General features: G+C 36.9%; 1 protein-coding gene across 4 annotated transcripts in view; it reads right to left on the reverse strand.

The window, feature by feature from the left end:
- The window catches only part of LOC131075077 (uncharacterized), a 171,116-nt gene extending 155,189 nt beyond the window's left edge, over positions 1-15,927 (reverse strand). For 2 of the 4 annotated variants that reach the window (XM_058011886.2, XM_058011885.2), the window contains exon 1: positions 14,860-15,926. In XM_058011886.2, the coding sequence (XP_057867869.2) occupies positions 14,860-15,584 (725 nt within the window). In that variant the 5' untranslated portion in view covers positions 15,585-15,926. Of the gene's footprint in view, positions 1-14,859 lie in introns of all 4 variants that reach the window. The other 2 variants (XM_058011883.2, XM_058011884.2) reach the window with 2 other exon arrangements.
- Between the last annotated feature and the right edge of the window lie 4,120 nt (positions 15,928-20,047).

Consider the following 20,047-nt stretch of genomic DNA (forward strand, 5'->3'; position numbering starts at 1 on the left):
GAGCCTTGCCTATATAAGCAGACTCATATTCATTGTATGCAACAACAACGATTGATGATCCAGTTGATCAGTATTTTCATCTTGATAGAATACAGTTTATTTCTATCATATATTTTGTCTCTCTTATTTGTGCTTTCCATTGCCTCTTGATTTTGGCAAAATCTCACACCAACACATGAGGTGATTAAACATGATGCTCAATTTTCCGTAGCTTCCCTGGTACAACGATGTGATGAACTTCTAGAAAAGAAAGACAAGCTAGAAGAGGAAAACCGACAACTTATGGCAGTCGTTCATAAAATCACAAAACCTGTTGTTGAAGGGAGTAACTCCATAGGTTCTTCCGATTCCCAAGAATCAATTCGTGGAGTGGAAAGGGCTGCTCAGTAGGTACAAGCATTGGATTCCTGGGCTGATCAGCTTCATGATCTATGTGCACAGGTGAAGAAAGACATTTTTCAGATGATGTCTAAGTTGGAAACCATTGAGGAGAAACTGGATCAGACTTCCGATACTTTCAAAAAGAATATGGAAAGTGTTGAAAATAGTTTGACAATCTGGCATACCATGCCTCAACAACAGTTGAGTGTTCTACAGGAGCATGCCATCATCTCTTCCAGGGTCATGTACTTGGAATTTGAAGAGCTTCTAGAAAACAAGGCCCTTGTTCTTAAATCCCTCATTGAGGAGATCGGTGATGCAACGAGATTCCAGGGTGAAGTTTTCCGAGATATTGTCTCACGTTGTGAAAGGGCCTCCTACAACATATTAAGTCAGGATGGAGAGCTAATTCCAAAAGAAGAAGTTCTTGCTGATTTACAGATGAGGATTCATAATTGTTGGTGTAAATAATTATTCATCTTGGATATTATTACACTTACTTAAGTTTACTTAGGAAATGCATTTTCATAGTAGTTTGGGTATGAGACACTTGGGTGTTTGTGCCACATTGGGATAGTGTGTGTAGGAGAAATTCCACCTTTTATGGTGTTGATTTTGTTGTTACACTCCACTCTTGTTGTTACACTCCACATTCAGTGGGTGATCCACCTCATGTGGACTATTATATTATTTCTCCTACCTACCCACACCTATTTCCTACCTACCCTTGTTTCTTATTGAGCCACATGTCATGTTTGTGTGCTCACATATCCCTAGCCTTGCCTATATAAGCAAGCTCATCTACATTGTATGTAACTATTGAATCATTATTATTGATCATTTTCTATTGATGAGAATACAGTTTATTCTTATCCTATATTGTGTCTCTATTTTGTACATTTCATTGAGCTCTTGATCTTGGCAAAATCTCACATGGTATCAGAGCCATTGGGGCTTCATTGATTCGTCTTGAAGAGGCATTATTGCGACGTCAAGAGGCAGATCTGAGGAGCAGCATCTTTTGGAGGCGTCCTAGACCAGATCCAACCCCGCCATTGCGTCCAGAAGGCCGTTTCCATAAATTTTGGTTATAAAGTCGGCCTATTTTGGTGAGAAAAAATTTTTCCCCAGTTTTGCCATAATCGTACGGATTTTCGAAAAAATTTATATATTTTTCGAAAAAAAAAAAAAAATTTATTCTCTGTTTTTTTCGAAAAATCAAAAAAATTGAAAAATTTCGAAAAGAAGAAACAAAAAAAAAAAAATTTGTGTTTGGGGGTCCGCAGACCCCCGTACCCCGTACCCCGTACCTGCAGTCTGTGTTGCAGGTCTGCGCGCTGCGTTGTTTCCTGCGCCGCCGCCCGCGCCCGTACCCTTTCTGCAGGTCTCTGTCGCCACCGCCGCGTCGTGTCCTCTCCGGCCGCTTCCACCTGCGCCGCCCAGCTCCCGGCGCCTCCCCCGCTTCCCAGCCGCAGCTCCCACCGCCATCCGCAGGTCCCCGCCGTGCCACCGCGTCCTCCCGGCTCCGCACAACGCCGCCGCCGGCAGCCTCATCCTCCGTCGCCGGCACTCAGCTCCGGCGCTCCTTCCGCCGACGACCACCGTCTCAGACCGGAGGACCCGCGCCCGCCACATGGCAGGCGGCCACTGGCCCGCGGGTACAAACCTTACACAGTCAACTGCCCATACGCACAATCATCTGCCATGCAGATCTGCCCAATCAACTTTTCCATACACCACTATACAGTGCCCAGTCAGCAAATCCGTACGGTACGTACTGCACAGTCATCTACCACGTCACATGTCCGTACAGTACGGACGCCCAGTCAGCAGGGGCGACGTTTTTTGCGACGGTCATACGGCCGTCAAATTTAACCCAATGACTTGCTGACATCAGCGCCACGTCAGCATTTTTCAAAAAATTTGGCAGGCCCCTCTCATTTGCATTTTTGATTTTGCAGTTCAACTTCAAATGGCCATAACTTGCTCATTTTTGCTCCTTTTTGGGTGCAATTTTTTTTGAAATGGGCTAGAATTTCGTGCTCTCCGTAGTGGTGAAGAAATTTTTTGATTTTGATGCACTGATTTTTCAAAAAATGTAGTTTTTGGTGACTGTACCTGAGTAATCCCAGTTTTTGCAACTTCAGAGGCTTCGTTTGGGGTCATACGACCTCCTTTTCAAGTGTCGTTTTTTTTTAAAGTGCATATTTTTTCGTCTACTTTCACATGATGCTATCAGTAGAAATTGTACTTTCAGATCTTGGCCATTTTTTGGCTCTCTTGGTACTTGTATATTTGCTTGAATCTCAGTTAGATTCATTGCACTATTGATTGAAGTCTCTTGTATCTCATTTGAGAAGTTGTAAAATTTGCATCATAAGTCCACTTTGCCTTGTTTTGCAAGTGGCTCATTGTAATCGCACTAAGTATAAAGTGTCAAAATCATCACTTTGGGGGGGGTACTTTGATTGAGTGAATTTGGGGGGGTTGTCTCTTGTGCTTTTGTGCTTTTGTGTTCCTTCCTTTTTGTAGCTATGGGTTCTTCTAAGTTTCCTCTCTTAACTCCACATAATTATGCTACTTGGAAAATTGATGCATGGAGTAAACTTATGGAAAAAGGACTCACTCATTACATTGATGGAACTATTGTTGCTCCAGCTGATCCTAAGGTTGATCCAGTTGGTCACTTAGATTGGCTCACTAAAAATATCATGGCAATTGGTACCTTAAGAAAGTATGTATCAAAGGATCTCATTTTTCATATTGAGAAATGTACTCTAATCAAGGATGCTTGGCAAAAGTTTCAAGACTTGTATGGTCAAGTTGATGAGATTAGGGGATATCAAATTGATAGTGATCTCACCATGTTAGATCCCAAGAACTTTGATACTATACAAGATTATGTCACTAAGGCAAATGAGTTGAGGGCACAACTCAAAGATTGTGGCATTGATAAAAAGGATACTCAATTGATATTCAACTTGATAGGCAAGCTTCCACAAGAATATGCAGCATTTGTTTCTAGTTTCCAAACCCATAGGATGACAATGGGTTCAAGCTACAAAATGCCTACATTTGATGCTTTCAATGAAATGTTGATGATGGAACAAACTAAGTTGATAAGCATGGGCATTCTTAAGGCTTCTAAGTCTCAACCATTAGTGGCAAATCAAAGGAACAAAGGAAATCAAGGAAAGGACAACTCAAACAAGAAGAAATGGCAATCAAAGCCTAAGGACAAAGCACCATCTTCTCCACAACAAGGAGATTCATCCTCTTCCAAGAGAGATAATTCACCAAAGAGACAAAGACCTACTTGTGCTTATTGTAAAAAGATTGGTCATGAGGAACATCGTTGCCATTCTAAGAAGATTGATGAGCTCACACATATCATCAAAAAGCATAACATTGATTTACCTAAAGTCTACAAGAAGGATGATTCATCAACTTCCACTTCCTCACATTCAAAAGGAAAAGGGTAAGCATTCATGGCTTCTACAAGTGGGAAGACTCACTCTTTTGGAACAAGAAAAGGAAAAGCTCTATGTGCTACTATCAGTCATGATTCAGAGAGATGGCTTCTAGATTCAGGGGCTTCTCATCATATGGCATCTTCGCAGTCCATGTTCTCTACATTTGAGCCTTGCACCATGCCACAGATTTTGATGGGCAATCATACATACATGGATGTGATTGGGAAAGGATCTATTGACATTGGGGATAACTCCTTCAATGATGTGTTGTGTGTACCCCACTTGACAAACAATCTCCTTTCTATCTATCAAATCACACATGGCGCAACTAAGAGAGTTGTGGAGTTCGCACCTGACTCAGTTTTCATTAGAGACTTGGAGACTAGAGCTATCATTGCGACTGGGGTGGTTGATCATGCATCTCGATTATACTCCTTTTCAGATTTTGTTGATGATGATGATTTCACATTTGATGATTCTATACATGTTGATCACACTTCTTGTGATGGTTCAGATTTTGAGGAGAACTTTGGGCACTTGAACATGGGGATTCTCACATGTGACCCCATTCTTGAGCCTTGTATTTCATCTCCTCATATTGATATCACATCACCTATTGCACCTGATGATGCAGATAGTGCGACAGTTTTGCCTTCATGTGATTCAGTGCAACAGGATATTCATTGTCTTCCAGCTTCAGATTCATGGGATGATTACTTGACAGACATTGCAAGTTTGTTTGCGGAATCCTACATTGCAGATTTGGGAGACATCATTGATGACATTCATCTTCTCTTTGATGAAGGTGATCCTTCTTCGATTGTTGCGAGGGCACACTCTGACCCTCTTGTTCATTCTCTACATGATCATTCTTTCGAGGTTGACATGATTGTGGATACTTATGTACAGCAGTTGGAGGAGGTCTCTTTATTTTTTGAGGAGACATGTGAGTCTTTGGGACATGTTCTACATCCATCTCCACTAGATCTTGGAGTGCCTTTTTCAGCAATGTGGCACAGTTTACCACCTTTGGAGGGGGTATCTTTCAGCATCGACATGGGGACATTTAAGCAGTTTTCAGAGATTCCTTTCATCATGAGTTTTCTTCATACATCTTCCCTTCATGATTGGGGAGACTTCATGGATACACCTTTGGTTTTGTTTCTTCCTACGGGAAGGAATGTTGTTCGACGTTCGTGGAGCAGTTTCTTCATACATCGAGCTTCTATCATTGGTGCAGATTCCACATTGAAGGGGGGCTTCCTAGCTTCTCTTCTTCTCTCATATGGGGGGGACTTTTTCCTCACATGGGGTTTTGTCCTTCACATTCTTCTATGAGAGTTCTCTTGTATGTTTTCATCTCTTTTTTGGGGGAGGGTTTTTTCCCATTGGGTTTTTCTCTCTTTCCCCACTTTGTGAGAGTTTTCATTGCATTGGTTTGCATGCATTTGCATTTGTACATGGGTACCTAACATGGCCTCGTAGCCGGGACCCATCTTGCATTGCTTAGTTGCATTGTAGACTTAAGTGCATTCCCCTAAGTTGCACTTAAGGGGGGGTGTTGGTGTAAATAATTATTCATCTTGGATATTATTACACTTACTTAAGTTTACTTAGGAAATGCATTTTCATAGTAGTTTGGGTATGAGACACTTGGGTGTTTGTGCCACATTGGGATAGTGTGTGTAGGAGAAATTCCACCTTTTATGGTGTTGATTTTGTTGTTACACTCCACTCTTGTTGTTACACTCCACATTCAGTGGGTGATCCACCTCATGTGGACTATTATATTATTTCTCCTACCTACCCACACCTATTTCCTACCTACCCTTGTTTCTTATTGAGCCACATGTCATGTTCGTGTGCTCACATATCTCTAGCCTTGCCTATATAAGCAAGCTCATCTACATTGTATGTAACTATTGAATCATTATTATTGATCATTTTCTATTGATGAGAATACAGTTTATTCTTGTCCTATATTGTGTTTCTATTTTGTACATTTCATTGAGCTCTTGATCTTGGCAAAATCTCACAATAATGAATGGAGGAGCGAACAATTCTCGGCCGCTTCAATTCGAATGTTGATGAAACACCAAGTCTTTTTGCATGAAATCCAGTCCATCCTGGATAAAAACAGCTCTGCGCTCCTCCGGTGTCATGATACTATTGTGAAGACCATGGTTGTTGCCAAGAACACCCATGAACCGGATCCTGAGGAACTACAAATGATCATCCAGAAGTTTAAAGGATTTGTGTCTTCACGTGCTGCAACTTAAGTGTTTTTCAACACTTAGTTGTATTTTTCCACTTTTGTAATCTTTAGTTGTAGTTTTCCTTTCGACAAGTTACATGTAAAAGTATTTTTTATAAAATGCAAGTTAACTCATTACTTGCACTTTTGTAATTACATGTAAGGCAACTACAGGTTGTGTTCAATTAGGACTGTAGTTGGAATAAGTCTTTGTTAATTATTGAAGTCTTAGTTAGTTATTGAATAAGTCTTGGTGGTTGAGAGAATCTCTCAAGTTAATTGGGATCCTCCCACCTTTTTCTCAAGGCTCCTCTTCTATAAATACTTGAGGGGTCTATTGTAATTTTTATCTTTTGGAAAGCAAGCAAAAACTCTGCCAAATTTACAGCAAAGAAGTCTTTGAACTTTCATGTGTGAATTCAAGAATTGAAAGGAATAGAAGGAAATTGCTCAAGCTTTGAGTCTTTGTGCTACATACTTGAGTTTGTGTTCTATATTATCTTTCTTGCAAGTGTTTCTTAAAGAGCTTAATCACATCTGTTTTGCAATCTTTGTGCTGCAAGTAGTTGAGGTTAATATAGATTAAAATAAATATTTTGTTGAGAGAAGCTGCAAGTCTTTGTGCTTTCACTTGTTCTTAGGAGAATTTAGGAGTAGATTTTGTGAGAAATAGCTGTAAGTCTTTGAGCTTATACTACTTCCCGTAGTTTTAAGTAGAAAAGAATAAGATATCCCAGTCTTTGAGCTGTTATAATTTGTTCTTTATAGCATTAGTATAGAAAAAGGTAGATAGGACTTCACATAATCAAGTCTTTGAGCTTGATATTGTTGTCCTGTCCCGAAGGAAGTGACGGAAATCTTTGCGCTTTCAAGAAACTTCATTTCCTTTCTCTCATTTCATTGTGAAAGTGGTTTGTTGTTTATATCAAATCGCTATCCTTTTCTGTGAAGAGAAAAGGATATTGTCTTTCTTGAAAGAAGAAGAAAGATTGTTGTCCCATCCTATTTTATTTTCAAAGTTGTAGTTAGATAGGGGAGTCTTCCCTTAATTAGGAGAGTTTTACTCACACACTGTGGTTGAAACCACAATTTTGTATATTTCCCCAAGTGTACAAAATTTTCAACCAACACATACCTTGGAGAGGGAGTGTCATGTTTGAACATCAAAACACTCAAAAAAAGTGCATAAGTGTCCAAGTGAACACTTTTGCAAGAAGAGTCATTTTGATGAACTTTAAGAGGAAATATAACTTTAGTGAAAAAAGTGCATCAACTTTCCGATGTCGATGACAAACTAAAACAAAAAGACACTTGTGCAACTCAAGGGTGCACTCTTTCACTTGGAAAGCAAAGTGGACAATGAATCAGAACAAAAAGTACCCCATGATCACCAAAAAGCACTCAGAGATGGAAAAAATCGATCCAAGTGATGAATTGAAACAAAAGTGCATCAATAACCCTCCAAGCATGCCCAAGTCACTCAAGTTCAAAACATGAAAAAATGTCCAAGACCTAAATGAGAAGTCTTAACTTCAAAACATTAATCAAGGCTCATTAGTGACGAAGTCTATGCTCAAGGCATATGGGGACAAGTTTCAAGTGAAAATAAAAGAAGTGCATAAGTGATAAATTATGTACCTAGGGAGAGTTGTACAAGTTTCGAATTTGAAAAAGTTCCCATGAGGGAATAAAAGCACACTTATGCATAGAGGTCCTTTTTCAAGTTGAAAGCATACGACAAAAGCATGTGGAGCCTCCAAAAGTATGCCTAGGAGAGAGAAGAGTGAATAACACGAGTTTAAAATAGAAAAGCAGTTTCCTATCTCCATAAAAGTGTATGTGTTCAGCAAAGGTTTGAAGAGAAACACCACTGAAGCAGGTTTCCAGCAGTTTAGAGCATGGTTGCTGCAGGTTTTTGAGGATTCTTGGCCATTTGCAAAAACCAACACTGCATTTCCATCTCCCAAGAGTTTGTGGAAGATATTGTTGATGATATAGCGTCGGTAGTAATCCTACAGACCAACTAACTGAGACGAAATATGTGAATGGCCTATCGGCCTTACATATTTGGTGTTTCGATTATTTGTATTTAGCCATACTTTATACCTTAGCCGATTTCTTATGCATAATTAATAAGCAAATTAATGTTATTATAAATCGATATGTGTATAACCGATTAGGCAATTATTATTAATGTTTGTTTTGTCCGCCAACTCATTATTGGAAGGGTGCGACACATTGTGTATAGTCGTATCTCTCTGAAGAGAGCCGACTCTTGGAGATCATCTCCTATCGGCGGATATGTTATCATATATATGCAATGCATTCTCCCCTTCATCGAAAAAAGAATCCAAATAGTTGAAGTTCATTGACAGTAAAACAAATGAACATATAGCATATCGGGTAAACACTTAAGCAGATCGAATATTCACAATCGCAGATCGAAGTATCTTCACATCTCAGATCGATAGCTTCCTAAGTGGAAGTCATCATCAGCAGATTGGCTATTCTATCACAGCAGATCGATATCCTTCAGCAGATCGAGTTCACTCCATCAGCAGATTGCATTCTTCCATCTGCAGATTGCACATAATATATATATCAGACTGAATATTATATTCCATCCATTGGCAGTTCAGATAATGTATAGCAGTTCGGACTGCATACACTGAAATCTAGAGTGAATCATTTTAATAGCCTCAAAGTGTGAAGCGAATGTATAAAGACATCTTGCTATTAATCTGAATTTTAAAAAAAAAAATAACAGATATTCCCCTTGTTTTTGCTGATTTCGTTGGGGTTTTACAGCAATTTTGTGACAGCATTCATAACATTATCTCATCATTTTCAAATACAAATTAGCAATCCTTTCACATGTAGGGTTACAACAGTATACAACAATTACAGGTTCTTAATGATCATTACTTGTTCCCATCACTCAAAGATACATAGCAGTCATTGGAGGCAGGTTTCAAGTTCCTTTTTGCATGTTTTCATTGCTTATCCACATCCCCAAAGGCAGTATACAACAACAGCAGGTTCTTCAAGCTTTTTAGGATCATTAGTTGTTCCCATCGCTCAAACGTAAATAGCAGTTATCAATGACAGGTTTCATGTTCCTTTTTGTATGTTTTCATTGCTTATCATGATCCTTAAAGGCACGTAGAAGTCATCAACAATTCATTTTCCATGGAGAAGGGCTGTGAATGTTTGTGACAATCTGTTTAGTCTGGCTAAGAGTCTAAGATTGCTCTATCTGGGTGACATCGAACAAATTTTCCTGTCTTAACTCACAAATTATAGGCAAGTTTTTGGGCGCATTTAAGCCAATAAGTCACAAGCGCATTATTCTACAAGTTACTCGCTTGACTAACCTGCAAGTATGCATGAATCATGTGAGTAACCAGCAATTTTTCAATGGTAGGACATAGTTAATGCAACCTAGTCTAGATTTCAGATTTGTATCTCTTGCAATTGCTCATGAGTCCTCTGTTCCAAAAAGAATTATTTATATAAATAAAGAAGTTATGTTAGGAGTAGGCTTGTATTCTACACATCAATCTAATTGGGAAAGGGCCCACTCAAGAGTGTTAATTTTGTGCCCTAGATCAGTAATCAGATTTATGTCTTTTAATTATGCCCTAGTTTGTTAATCAGATTTGTAATATTTTATCAAACCATAATTCAGTAAACTCAGAAATGAAACAAGTAAACAAGAGACAAATGCAAATACCTTGGGAAAACCTCCAAGGAGAAAAAACCCAGCATTAAAGACCCACAGGTCAGATTATATATTCTCCCTTAATTGCACAAATACAATACTTAGCTTGCTTCTCCAGATCCGATCCCTTTTGTATGTCAGATCTGCACTTCTAAGCACTTCTAGTCTGCACCAAAAGAGGCCTATATCCTCTTGGACAAATTCGCACAATCCTTGACTAGTTCGCACAATCCTTGGATAAATTCGCACTTTTATTAGCAGAGCTAATTCGCTGATTGTATTGATCAATTGTGTTTGCACTTTAACTTTATTTATATGGATCTTTTGACCAAGGTCGGCCTCAATCCTTTTTGGCGCCAATTTATATTTTGTGGCGTGAGTCCTTTTTGGTGTAGCGTGGAGGATGGGGCTGGACTTGTCTTGGGGCCACACTACCCCTTAAAGATAGGACCCAGTCCTAAATGGGTTCGGATGTTGCCTCAAGGCAATCCGAACCCATCTTTCCCTAGTTATAAACAACAAAGAGGATTGGTGTTTGTCTTAGGTTTGCTTTGTGTTTGTGTGTGTGTTATTTAACTATTATTTCAGATATAGATTAAGTAGTTAATCATAAGATGTTGCCCGCGTGTAAATTGATTGGTAGTGTTGTTGCATGGACAAAATATTGGTTGTGTGTTCAAAACGTAGCTAGATCACTGACTAGGTGCTTTGGCTGTTCGTCTAACAATGGCATTTAGGGGCTGCCTACAATTCTCCCTGTAATCAAAAAATAATTATAAGGCCGTTGTGATTATCATTTGATTTAATATTCAACATGTTACAACGCAGCATTTTAATTATATTATGAAACAATTCCTTTCTCAATTTGCGAGTAGATCCAATACTTTTTTTTATCTTATCATTTTCTTCTATCCATTATGGATCTCTAATTAGATTAAATCTACATTTCATATAGGGAACCCAGTTTTAGTGCAAGGCTTGTCACAAAATGATATGCTCAAAAAGAGGGCATAGACTATGAAGAAACCTTTACACCTACGGTGTAGTGCACTAGCATCCTTGTTTTGTTGGCTCTCTCTACACAAAATGGATGGAAAGTTCATTGAATGGATGTGAAAACTGCATTCTTGAACAATGATCTCAAATGATCAGTGTATGTGTCTCAACCAAAAGGATATGCAGTCAACAGTCAAGAACACCAAGCATGCAAGCTTATAAAATTGTTGTATTTTTTAAGCAAGCCCCATGAGCTTGATATGAATGTCACTAAGCACCTCATGAAGTTGAATTTCAGGCACTTTGAATTCAATGATGCAACTATTCTTCTCAAAAAGGTTGATAGCACAGTTGTATATATATGTGGATGATCTATTTCTAACTGGTAAATATGAAAAGTATATTACAACTACGATGAATAATTGAAGCAAGAGTTTGGAATGACCACTCGGAATACCTTAATTACTATTTGGGTATTGAGTTGATTCAAAGACCCAAGGATATCTTCATCACAAAGCATAGTGGTGAACATTTGAGCAAATTTGGCATCCAACTACAAACCACTTAGTACTCCTATGGAGTAAAGTTTGAAAATAACATAAAATGATTTTGCAGCATTTGCTGATGCAACTAAATACCAACAACTTATTGGAAACTTGATTTATGAACAACATGATTATTAAAATAATATTGTAATATTGATATTATGGTCATCTTAGTCATTTAGTTAGTATTTAGAAACTTCCGTTTATGCCTTTCGTCTTTAGTTAGTTTTAAGAAGTTTCCTTTACAACTTTCGTGTTTCTATTCTCGATCGTTTCCGTTATGGAAAGATCATCTTGTAATTTTCTTCATAAGGAGTATTCCTCTCCTCAATTAATTATATCATCAAATAATCAATTATCATTTTATGGTATCAAAGTAGAGGTATTTTGTTTGGCAAATTTTTAAATAAAATTCGTAGCGTCTTTACCTGGAATTTATTTCCAAAAGTTTTTTACAATTTTTTATGAAAAATCATGGTGTTGTTACATTAAGTATTTTCAGATTTATTTTGACAATATTTTTTTTAAAAATCGTGGTTTTCTTAGACCGAGGGTTTCTAAAGGTTTTTTTGGCGAATTTTTTCAAAAATAATTCAAATGAAGAGCTTTCTAATTCTTTTTCCACAAAAAGTCATGGAAGAGGTTTGCATGATTTTTTCCATAAAAATCATGCAGGGTTTTTTGAAAGTCACGACAGGGTGTTTTGTTTGCCATGGCTGCGACATGTTTTTTGTTTTACCGTGCCATGAAAGGCTTTGGCTGTAGTGCGAGGATTTCTATGTTTTCTAGTGTTTTGATCAAAAAATCATGGGTTCTTTCTCTGCTGGAGTGTTTTCTAATTTTTTTTCCACAAAACCATGGAGGGTTTTGCACAATTCTCTCTTCGAAAATCGTGGTTTTTTTGTTCATTTTTTCCATAAAAATCATGATTTCTTGCAGCTTGTTTTGGGCCGCACCTAGGGTTTTTAGGGCGAACGGTATTATTCTGCAAAAGGTTTTTAACGAGTTTTTTACAAAACGTGGGTGTTGCTTCTTTTGACGGTTTTTGGCAAAATAGTGTTCTTTCAAAACTATTAAGTTTTTTGAGAAGCTGTGATCTCGATTTCTGTGTCTCTGGATAGCGGAAGTGATAGCATTGTTACTCAGCATAATGTTAAAAGGACTGTTGTAAACTTGGTCATATCCAAAAGTTTTGCAGAACCAAGGAGGGTCTCAGCAGTAGGCTCATGTCGTAGAGTGTTTTAAGGAGAAGGGGACAGCCTTCTATGCAATCGTGGCCAAATGACCTGCAAATTATGTCACATCTTTTGTAGGGTAGTTAGTAGGACAACCATTAAGGGAGGGTATTTAAATAATATTGCAATATTGATATAATGGTCGTCTTAGTCATTTAGTTAGTATATAGAAACTTTCGTTTATGTCTTTCATCTTTAGTTAGTTTTAGGAAGTTTCCTTTACGCCTTTCGTGTTTTTATTCTCAATCGTTTCCGTTATGGAAAGATCATCTTGTAATTTTCTTTTTAAGGAGTATTCCTCTCCTTAATTAATTACAACATCGAATAATCAATTATCATTTCAAACATGACCAAAGTTTTCTTTGTTGTTGGAGTGCTCTCTAGATTTATGCAACAACCTAGAGAAAATCATTGTTTAGCATCAAAAAGAGTTACTCAATATCTGAAAGGAGCTTGAAAATAGGACTATAATACTATTAGGTGGCAAATTTCATGTTGGCTGGATATTCAGATTCCAATTATGCAGGTGACTTTGAAGATGGGAATTCTACTGCAGGTTTCTTAATGTATCTAGGGTTGGCACTCACTTCTTGTAAATCTAAGTAGTCAAGGCCAACTTTGTCCTCTACAGAAGTAAAATATATGGTGGCTTTAAAGGCAACTAGGGAAATTTTAAAGCTCAATTCTTGAATATTGGCAAGAACACCAAGTTTCATAAACACCTCTCCTAGTTGACAACCAATCTGCAATCAAAATGACTAAAAAATCCAATCTTTCATGATCAAACCCTTAGATGGCAGACTTGGTGAGTGCATGCAAGATTTTTGGCCTGGCAAGTAGGTCACTGAGTTTTTATGGTGAGTTTTTGGTGATTACTTGCCAATTTTTTGGTGATTTTTTTCAAAAACTCAATTTGTGCAATTGACTCACAAGATGCAGCAGACACACACAAAAATACTCAAAATCTGCACTTTTTTGCTCATAAAAACCAGCACACCCCTCTCACTCCCTCACAAAACATTTTTGCATACATTTGAGCTGATTGCAAGGATTTTTAGGTAGATTTTAAAGGCGGATTTGAAGAATTTCAAGGGCAAGTTAGTAATTTTTATTTTATTTTATTTATTTTGTCCAAGCATTTTATCTGATAAAATCTAGCATGTAGATTGTAAACAATTTTTTATTTTTAGTAGTATTTATGATTTTACTTTCAAAGAATTGGATTTATGGGCATTTTTTGTTCATTTATACTGATTTTTTTAATAAAATCAGTGTTTTTTCTATAGACAGATTATTTAGTTGATTTATACTTTTTTGGGGAACAAAATCACTAAGTTATACTGAATTTATGCTGATTTATAGTAATTTATGTTGTCTTTATGCTGTTTTTTTGCATTTAAAAATTATACATGTTGTACTTTGTACTTATAGGTTAGATTCAATGGCAAATAGAGAACCGTTGGCCTCTAGGTCAAGCTACCACTCCACATTAGGCTCAGGCTTAACCCAATCAAAATGAATCATTGGAACTCATCCCCCTGAGCTAGAGACCTTGCTTGGAAACATGTCATACAGAGACCAACATCTGTGACAATCATTTGCATAAGATGCCATAACCTATATCATGGAGACATCAATCACCTCGAATGCCATTTTGTAGGCATTACTTATCATGATGTCTAGCCCTGTGACAAGACCATATAAAAGATAAAACGAAAGATTAATGCGCACCTTGCACTGATGGAAGAAAAAAAAAACTACAGCAAGACAAGAGCTTCTTCTTCTGTCCTGCAATTCAATCCTGACCTGACACTGCCCTCTATCGGAAAAGTGAATTTATGGCCCACAAGGTAAAGTATGCTTCTTGTGATTGTTGTGTATAAAAGCAACAAGCAAAATATTTGTACCCAACAAGGATGTTGAATTTATAGTCAAAATTACTTATCGATTAATATGTGGTTTTGAGACGAAATCCATCCATGATAATATAGTGCAATGGATCCAATTGCAGGTCTTCCTACAACTATTGAATCGGCTCTTATTGAGTTCTAGTCTAATAATAAAGTGGAAAACTTATCTAGAGTGGCCCAAGATTACTTTAGTTGTTGATGCATAAAATGGTGGCCATATAAAAAAGAAGCATCTGCCGGTTTTTCATTTTGAAATTCTGGATGAAATAGTATCTATGTGTTGAAAAACTTTTAGTCACAACCGCAGACCTTTCAAACGAACAAAGGAAAAAGAAAGTTAAAACCTGCCGGACTCGTGCTGCGTTGCAGTAATTTTATCTCCACCACTATGTGAGTGTTCCTCCCCGCCATCGCTCAATGGGGGCTCTGCATTTAAATCTGCAAACACACCTTCCCTCAATGTAGACTGTGATTGACCTTGCAGAGCCTGTTCGTGCTCCACTTTGTTCCTCCTCCCCTTTGAATCATCAATCTCAATGACTTCGTGACCTGCCCTGAACTTATCCAAATCAGAAACATCTATTGGCTCTGCCTTGACACATTTCTCTGCCAGGGTATGTTGTTTGCTCTGCTGGCATAGTCTGCTAGAGTTAGGCTGCTGAATTAAGGAGTGGAAACTAACCGCTCCAATACCATGTTGTTTAAGAGCTTGTTGGTGTAGTGCCGCCTGGTGCAGCGCCTGCTGCTGGAGTGCCTGCTCATGTGCACTTGCACTACCAAGGGAAACACTCTGAAAATCATTCACAACTGACCCTACTCTATCCACATCCCTTTTGCTATTACTACTATTGCTATTCTCATTATTGTGGACCTTCTGTCCTACACTTCCAAGAGTTGACTTGCTTGAATTTTGGTCCACTGGGGGATTACTCATGACAGGAGATTTGGCTCTGTGTTGTGGCGGTGCTGATGGATCATTCTCCATCTGTAAAGAGCCAACAGTTTTGGATTCGGACTGTGGAGTTCCTCCACCGCCGCCGCCGCTCGGTAATGCCTTCTCCTTCACCATAGCTCACAGCCACTGAAATTTGATTATACCCAACTGACCATAATTCACACCCTCATAAAAATGCTGTCCGATTCCTACGGCCCACATCCCAATTCTTCATGATCATCACCAAAGTTCAGACCTGCACCGAGATAATTTCCTTCAATGAATCAAACATAGATAGGAGTAAAAGCCATTAACGTGGCACAAACATGTTAGGTTGTTGAAGGGATAACAAAGCTGTCCTGAGATTGAGCCAATTGATGATCTTCTAGGATCGATCTTAAATTGAAATTAAATTTGGGCGTGAGCATGAAAGCGAAAGTAGCTAAAATTAAAGCACGAAAGCTGTCACGGGAAATAACCCTTTGCCTGTCCACGGGTGCCAAATGACAAATATCACTATGAGGAATTTGGGAGAGTATAAAATATCTATTAAAAAGATTAAACTTACATTACTATATCTATATTCTAAAAAAAATATAGGTAAAATAATGTCAATATCACATAATTGTCTTGCATGTTTATTAGTTGTCAAGAAGGACATGGAACTGAATAATGCGCACTCTTTCACTCTCGTTAAAGATGTAATAGTTTCTTATACTTAGAGACAAGTGGCAATGATGATAAGTGGCAATGATTTTATTTTATTCAGAGTAATAAAATAATATTTATAGAGAAACTAAAACATGTCATCTACATGTCAAATTTATTCAAAATTTATTTTTTGTTTAATATTTTTAGAGAAACTGAAACATGTCATCTACATGTCAAATTTATTCAAAATCCCTTTTTTATTTACAGATATTTGTATGTGCATAACAAGCAATACAAATATTTCTAAGTCTCAATATATTATATTGTGTATGTTCTTCTTATTCTAGTAAACATATAATCTCCTATTTGGATTTAATTCCCTATTCCCTTAATAGGGTCGAGTCTAGGGTATAAAGTCTACAACACTAGAAAATTACTAGGGTTCATAACTCTGGTTTGTTCCCCTTAGATTTCTTGCTGACAATTGCCATAGAAATTTAAAAAATTGAATGAAATATTTGAGGCATGCTTTTCTCTTGGATAAATAGCACAAGATTTTCCATAGAAATGGATCAAAGATGGTTATCAAGTAATTGAAAATCCTCGTTTAATAGTTAATAAATAAAAATAAAATTTATAATATTTGACCTATTAATTTGGGATCTTGCTTACATTGTGCCAATTGTGTAAATGAAACATGTCATCTACACGTCAAATTTATTCAAAATCCATTTTTTGTTTACGGATATTTGTATGTCATTGTAGATGCTTCTCGGCATAATTAAAAGTATTTAAATATAAAATAACACTTTTTTTTTAATTTAGTACTTTAATTTTTATGTGATTGTTTAGTTAATGTTATTTATATTCAATTTTTTAAGGAGTTTTTTGAGTTAGTGGTTCCATGATTTTTCATTTTCAAATTCTAAATTTTTCAACAATGTAATTTTTTTTTAAATAAATGTGTAGACATGTGACACAAATTTCATCAAATAACGGTTGCATAATTTCAACCTTCCATTTTCCACAACTTAATTCCAATCTATAAACTATAATAGCCTCACCATTACAGGAGAAAATTTCAAATTATTAGTAATGCTTTATTAAAAAGTTGCATTGGATCAATTGTGCTACTAAAAGTTAAGCAACACAACGATCTTGATTAATTGGTCACATGGGACCTTATTGTTAGTGTTGGCATTATGGGTGAATTGATTATGTGTGGCATTGATGTTTTGTCATTGATGTCAACACTAACTGTTAATGGCAGACAGATTTACGCTGGCTGATATGGATGGTTACCGGCAAATAGGTCACCGGTATAAGATCTAGTGTTACCGGCAGAAGAGATTGTCTGTTGGGCACTTCCGGCATGTTTGGATCAGTGAAGTATATTGGATTTCATGAGTTATATGCTCCATGAGCATGTTTTGGTCAGTTGGTATTAGCTTAGTAATTGGATGTTATCATACACTCTGGTAAACCCTTATCGACACTCGTTTAAGGCTTTACCAATAGAGCTTTCAATGAGGAATCATGGCAAGATGCACAACTAGTGTTGATGTAGCTTCTTTGAGGATTTCAGGATGTTGAAGATGTTCGTTGATCGTGCTTCAAACTGCTTGAAGACATTTCTTTGGCGTGGTGGACCTATAATAGGTCTGGTACCTATCTAAGTTATGGATCAGTATCATGCTAGTGTGTACTCTACACGTTACCTAGATGATTCGAGATGTTTTATGGATTTGTTATTATTGTTTTGGTCTTAAGACGACATGGCATATCATTGTAATAAGGAATTATGTAATGATATTATTGTAATATATTTAGGTGGCTGACCTAATTGGTTTAGGCCTTAGGGTTTGTATAAATAAGAGGTAGAAACTCTTTGTAAAGTATCATGGGTATTTGAAAAAGGTCATGGTCAAGGAATGTAATGTGTGAATATTGTATAATCATTCAGGCAGAGGAGTTGATCGATCATTGGTGATCAGATTGGTTTCAGAAGAGGATTTAGTCCTCTGGCATTAAGCTTAACCGGGACTGTAATCAGGCATAGTAGATGTTATTTCTAGAAATTCACTCTATTGGATTATTTTCCATTTATCTTGAGAAGGTTGTAGCCTCTCTGTAGTCAGTGAGACTCTATTTGTAATGAGCAGTACGCTCTAAGCAGTGTGCCTTCCTACAAGTGCAGGCCCCTCATTGTAACACATACTTTCTACAGAAGTATCATCTGATTGTGGATAGGCTTCCCATCATGGTTTTTCTCTTTCTGGGTTTTCCATGTACAAATCATGGTGTTATGTGGTATGATTGCTTTGCACTAATTATCTAGTTAATTGCTAAGTTGTATTGTTTATCGGTATCCATTTGTATCAGCATCTATTTGTGCTTTACCGGTACTTAAGGTTATATTGTGGATTAAAAGTTATAATCTATTAACAACTGATTCACCCCCCACCCCTCTCAGTTGTTCATCGGTTATCCTAACAGTTAGCCCATTTTGCTTGTCTTTTAGATCTAATATCAAGTGTTTATTCTCATCATCTAACTACCTTGGATACTATTTCACACAATCATATCTTTAACATTTGAAAACTCATTTTTTTAATTTGTCTTTGATTTGTATCGATGTCCTTTCCATAGCCAATTGACCATGAATAGTTGTATAATTGTTTATTAGAGACAAAGATAACTACATGAACACGCACAAAAAGAAGGGTAAGTAGCAATATTATGTCAAGTATTAGGAACCATTTGTGGCAATTATGTCTTAGATTAGTGCAAACATTTATATGTCACTTTCATTTTAATATTGATACCAAAGATTCACTCACACAATTGGCACAATGTAAGCAAGATCCCAAATTAATAGGTCAAATATTATAATTAACTATTAAACTAGGCTTTTCAATTACTTGATAACCATCTTTGATCCATTTATATGGAAAATCTTGTTATTTATCCAAGAGAAAAGCATGCCTCAAATATTTCATTCATTTTTTAAATTTCTATGGCAATTGTTAGCAAGAAATCTAAGGGGAACAAACCAAGTTATGAACCCTAGTAATTATCTAGTGTTGTAGACTTTATAACCTAGACTCGTCCCTATTAAGGGAATAGGGAATTAGATCCAAATAGAAGATTATCTGTTTACCAGAATAAGAAGAACATACACAATATAATATATTGAGACTTAGAAATATTTGTATTGCTTGTATTCATTTAGCACATCATATGTGTATGTATATATTCACCTTATAATTGGTGAATGTATCTTTCAATACATTTATATCTATAACATGGGACATGACCCTTATAGTGTATCCCTAGGCTACATGTTATGTTCCAACCCTAGTGTTCCATGGGCTTGATGCGGCAAGATCTATGGATGTTATATCCTTTTCCCGACAACATCATCTCCTCTTCAAAACCTTGACTTGTCCTCAAGTCAACTTTGTCGTGTCGAAAGGATGTCCTTGTATATGTCTTGAAGGGTATCAAAATTATTATCCCACTACTTTTATACTAGTTATAGTTGATTGATATGAGTGTGGAGCTACAACAATTGTTTTTTCTACTTTCAAAACCATAGTAGGTATTTGAATGTTTTGGGATAAGTGTTGTGACTCATATATGATGTTGATAATATGAGTCAGCCTTAAACTAACCACTCCCTTTAATTGATGAAACAAATTTTGTGTTTTATCATTTTTCTCCTATAATTGTTGATACTAGTGTGCAAGGCTTCAATGCCTACTTGGTCTTGGCCATCCAGGTTATTCAATACATCATATTTTGTCGATATTTGGATGATCAATAACTCTAAAGTATCCATCTAATATTTTGTTGGGGCGATGACATTTGGTCATTGCAAGAAATATTGGTCTAAATTATTGATATCCCCTTGTATTCTTTATTTTATTGATGTGATTTTCCAATGC

This window comes from Cryptomeria japonica, chromosome 3 (genome assembly GCF_030272615.1).
Source record: "Cryptomeria japonica chromosome 3, Sugi_1.0, whole genome shotgun sequence".
Classification (NCBI taxonomy): domain Eukaryota; kingdom Viridiplantae; phylum Streptophyta; class Pinopsida; order Cupressales; family Cupressaceae; genus Cryptomeria; species Cryptomeria japonica.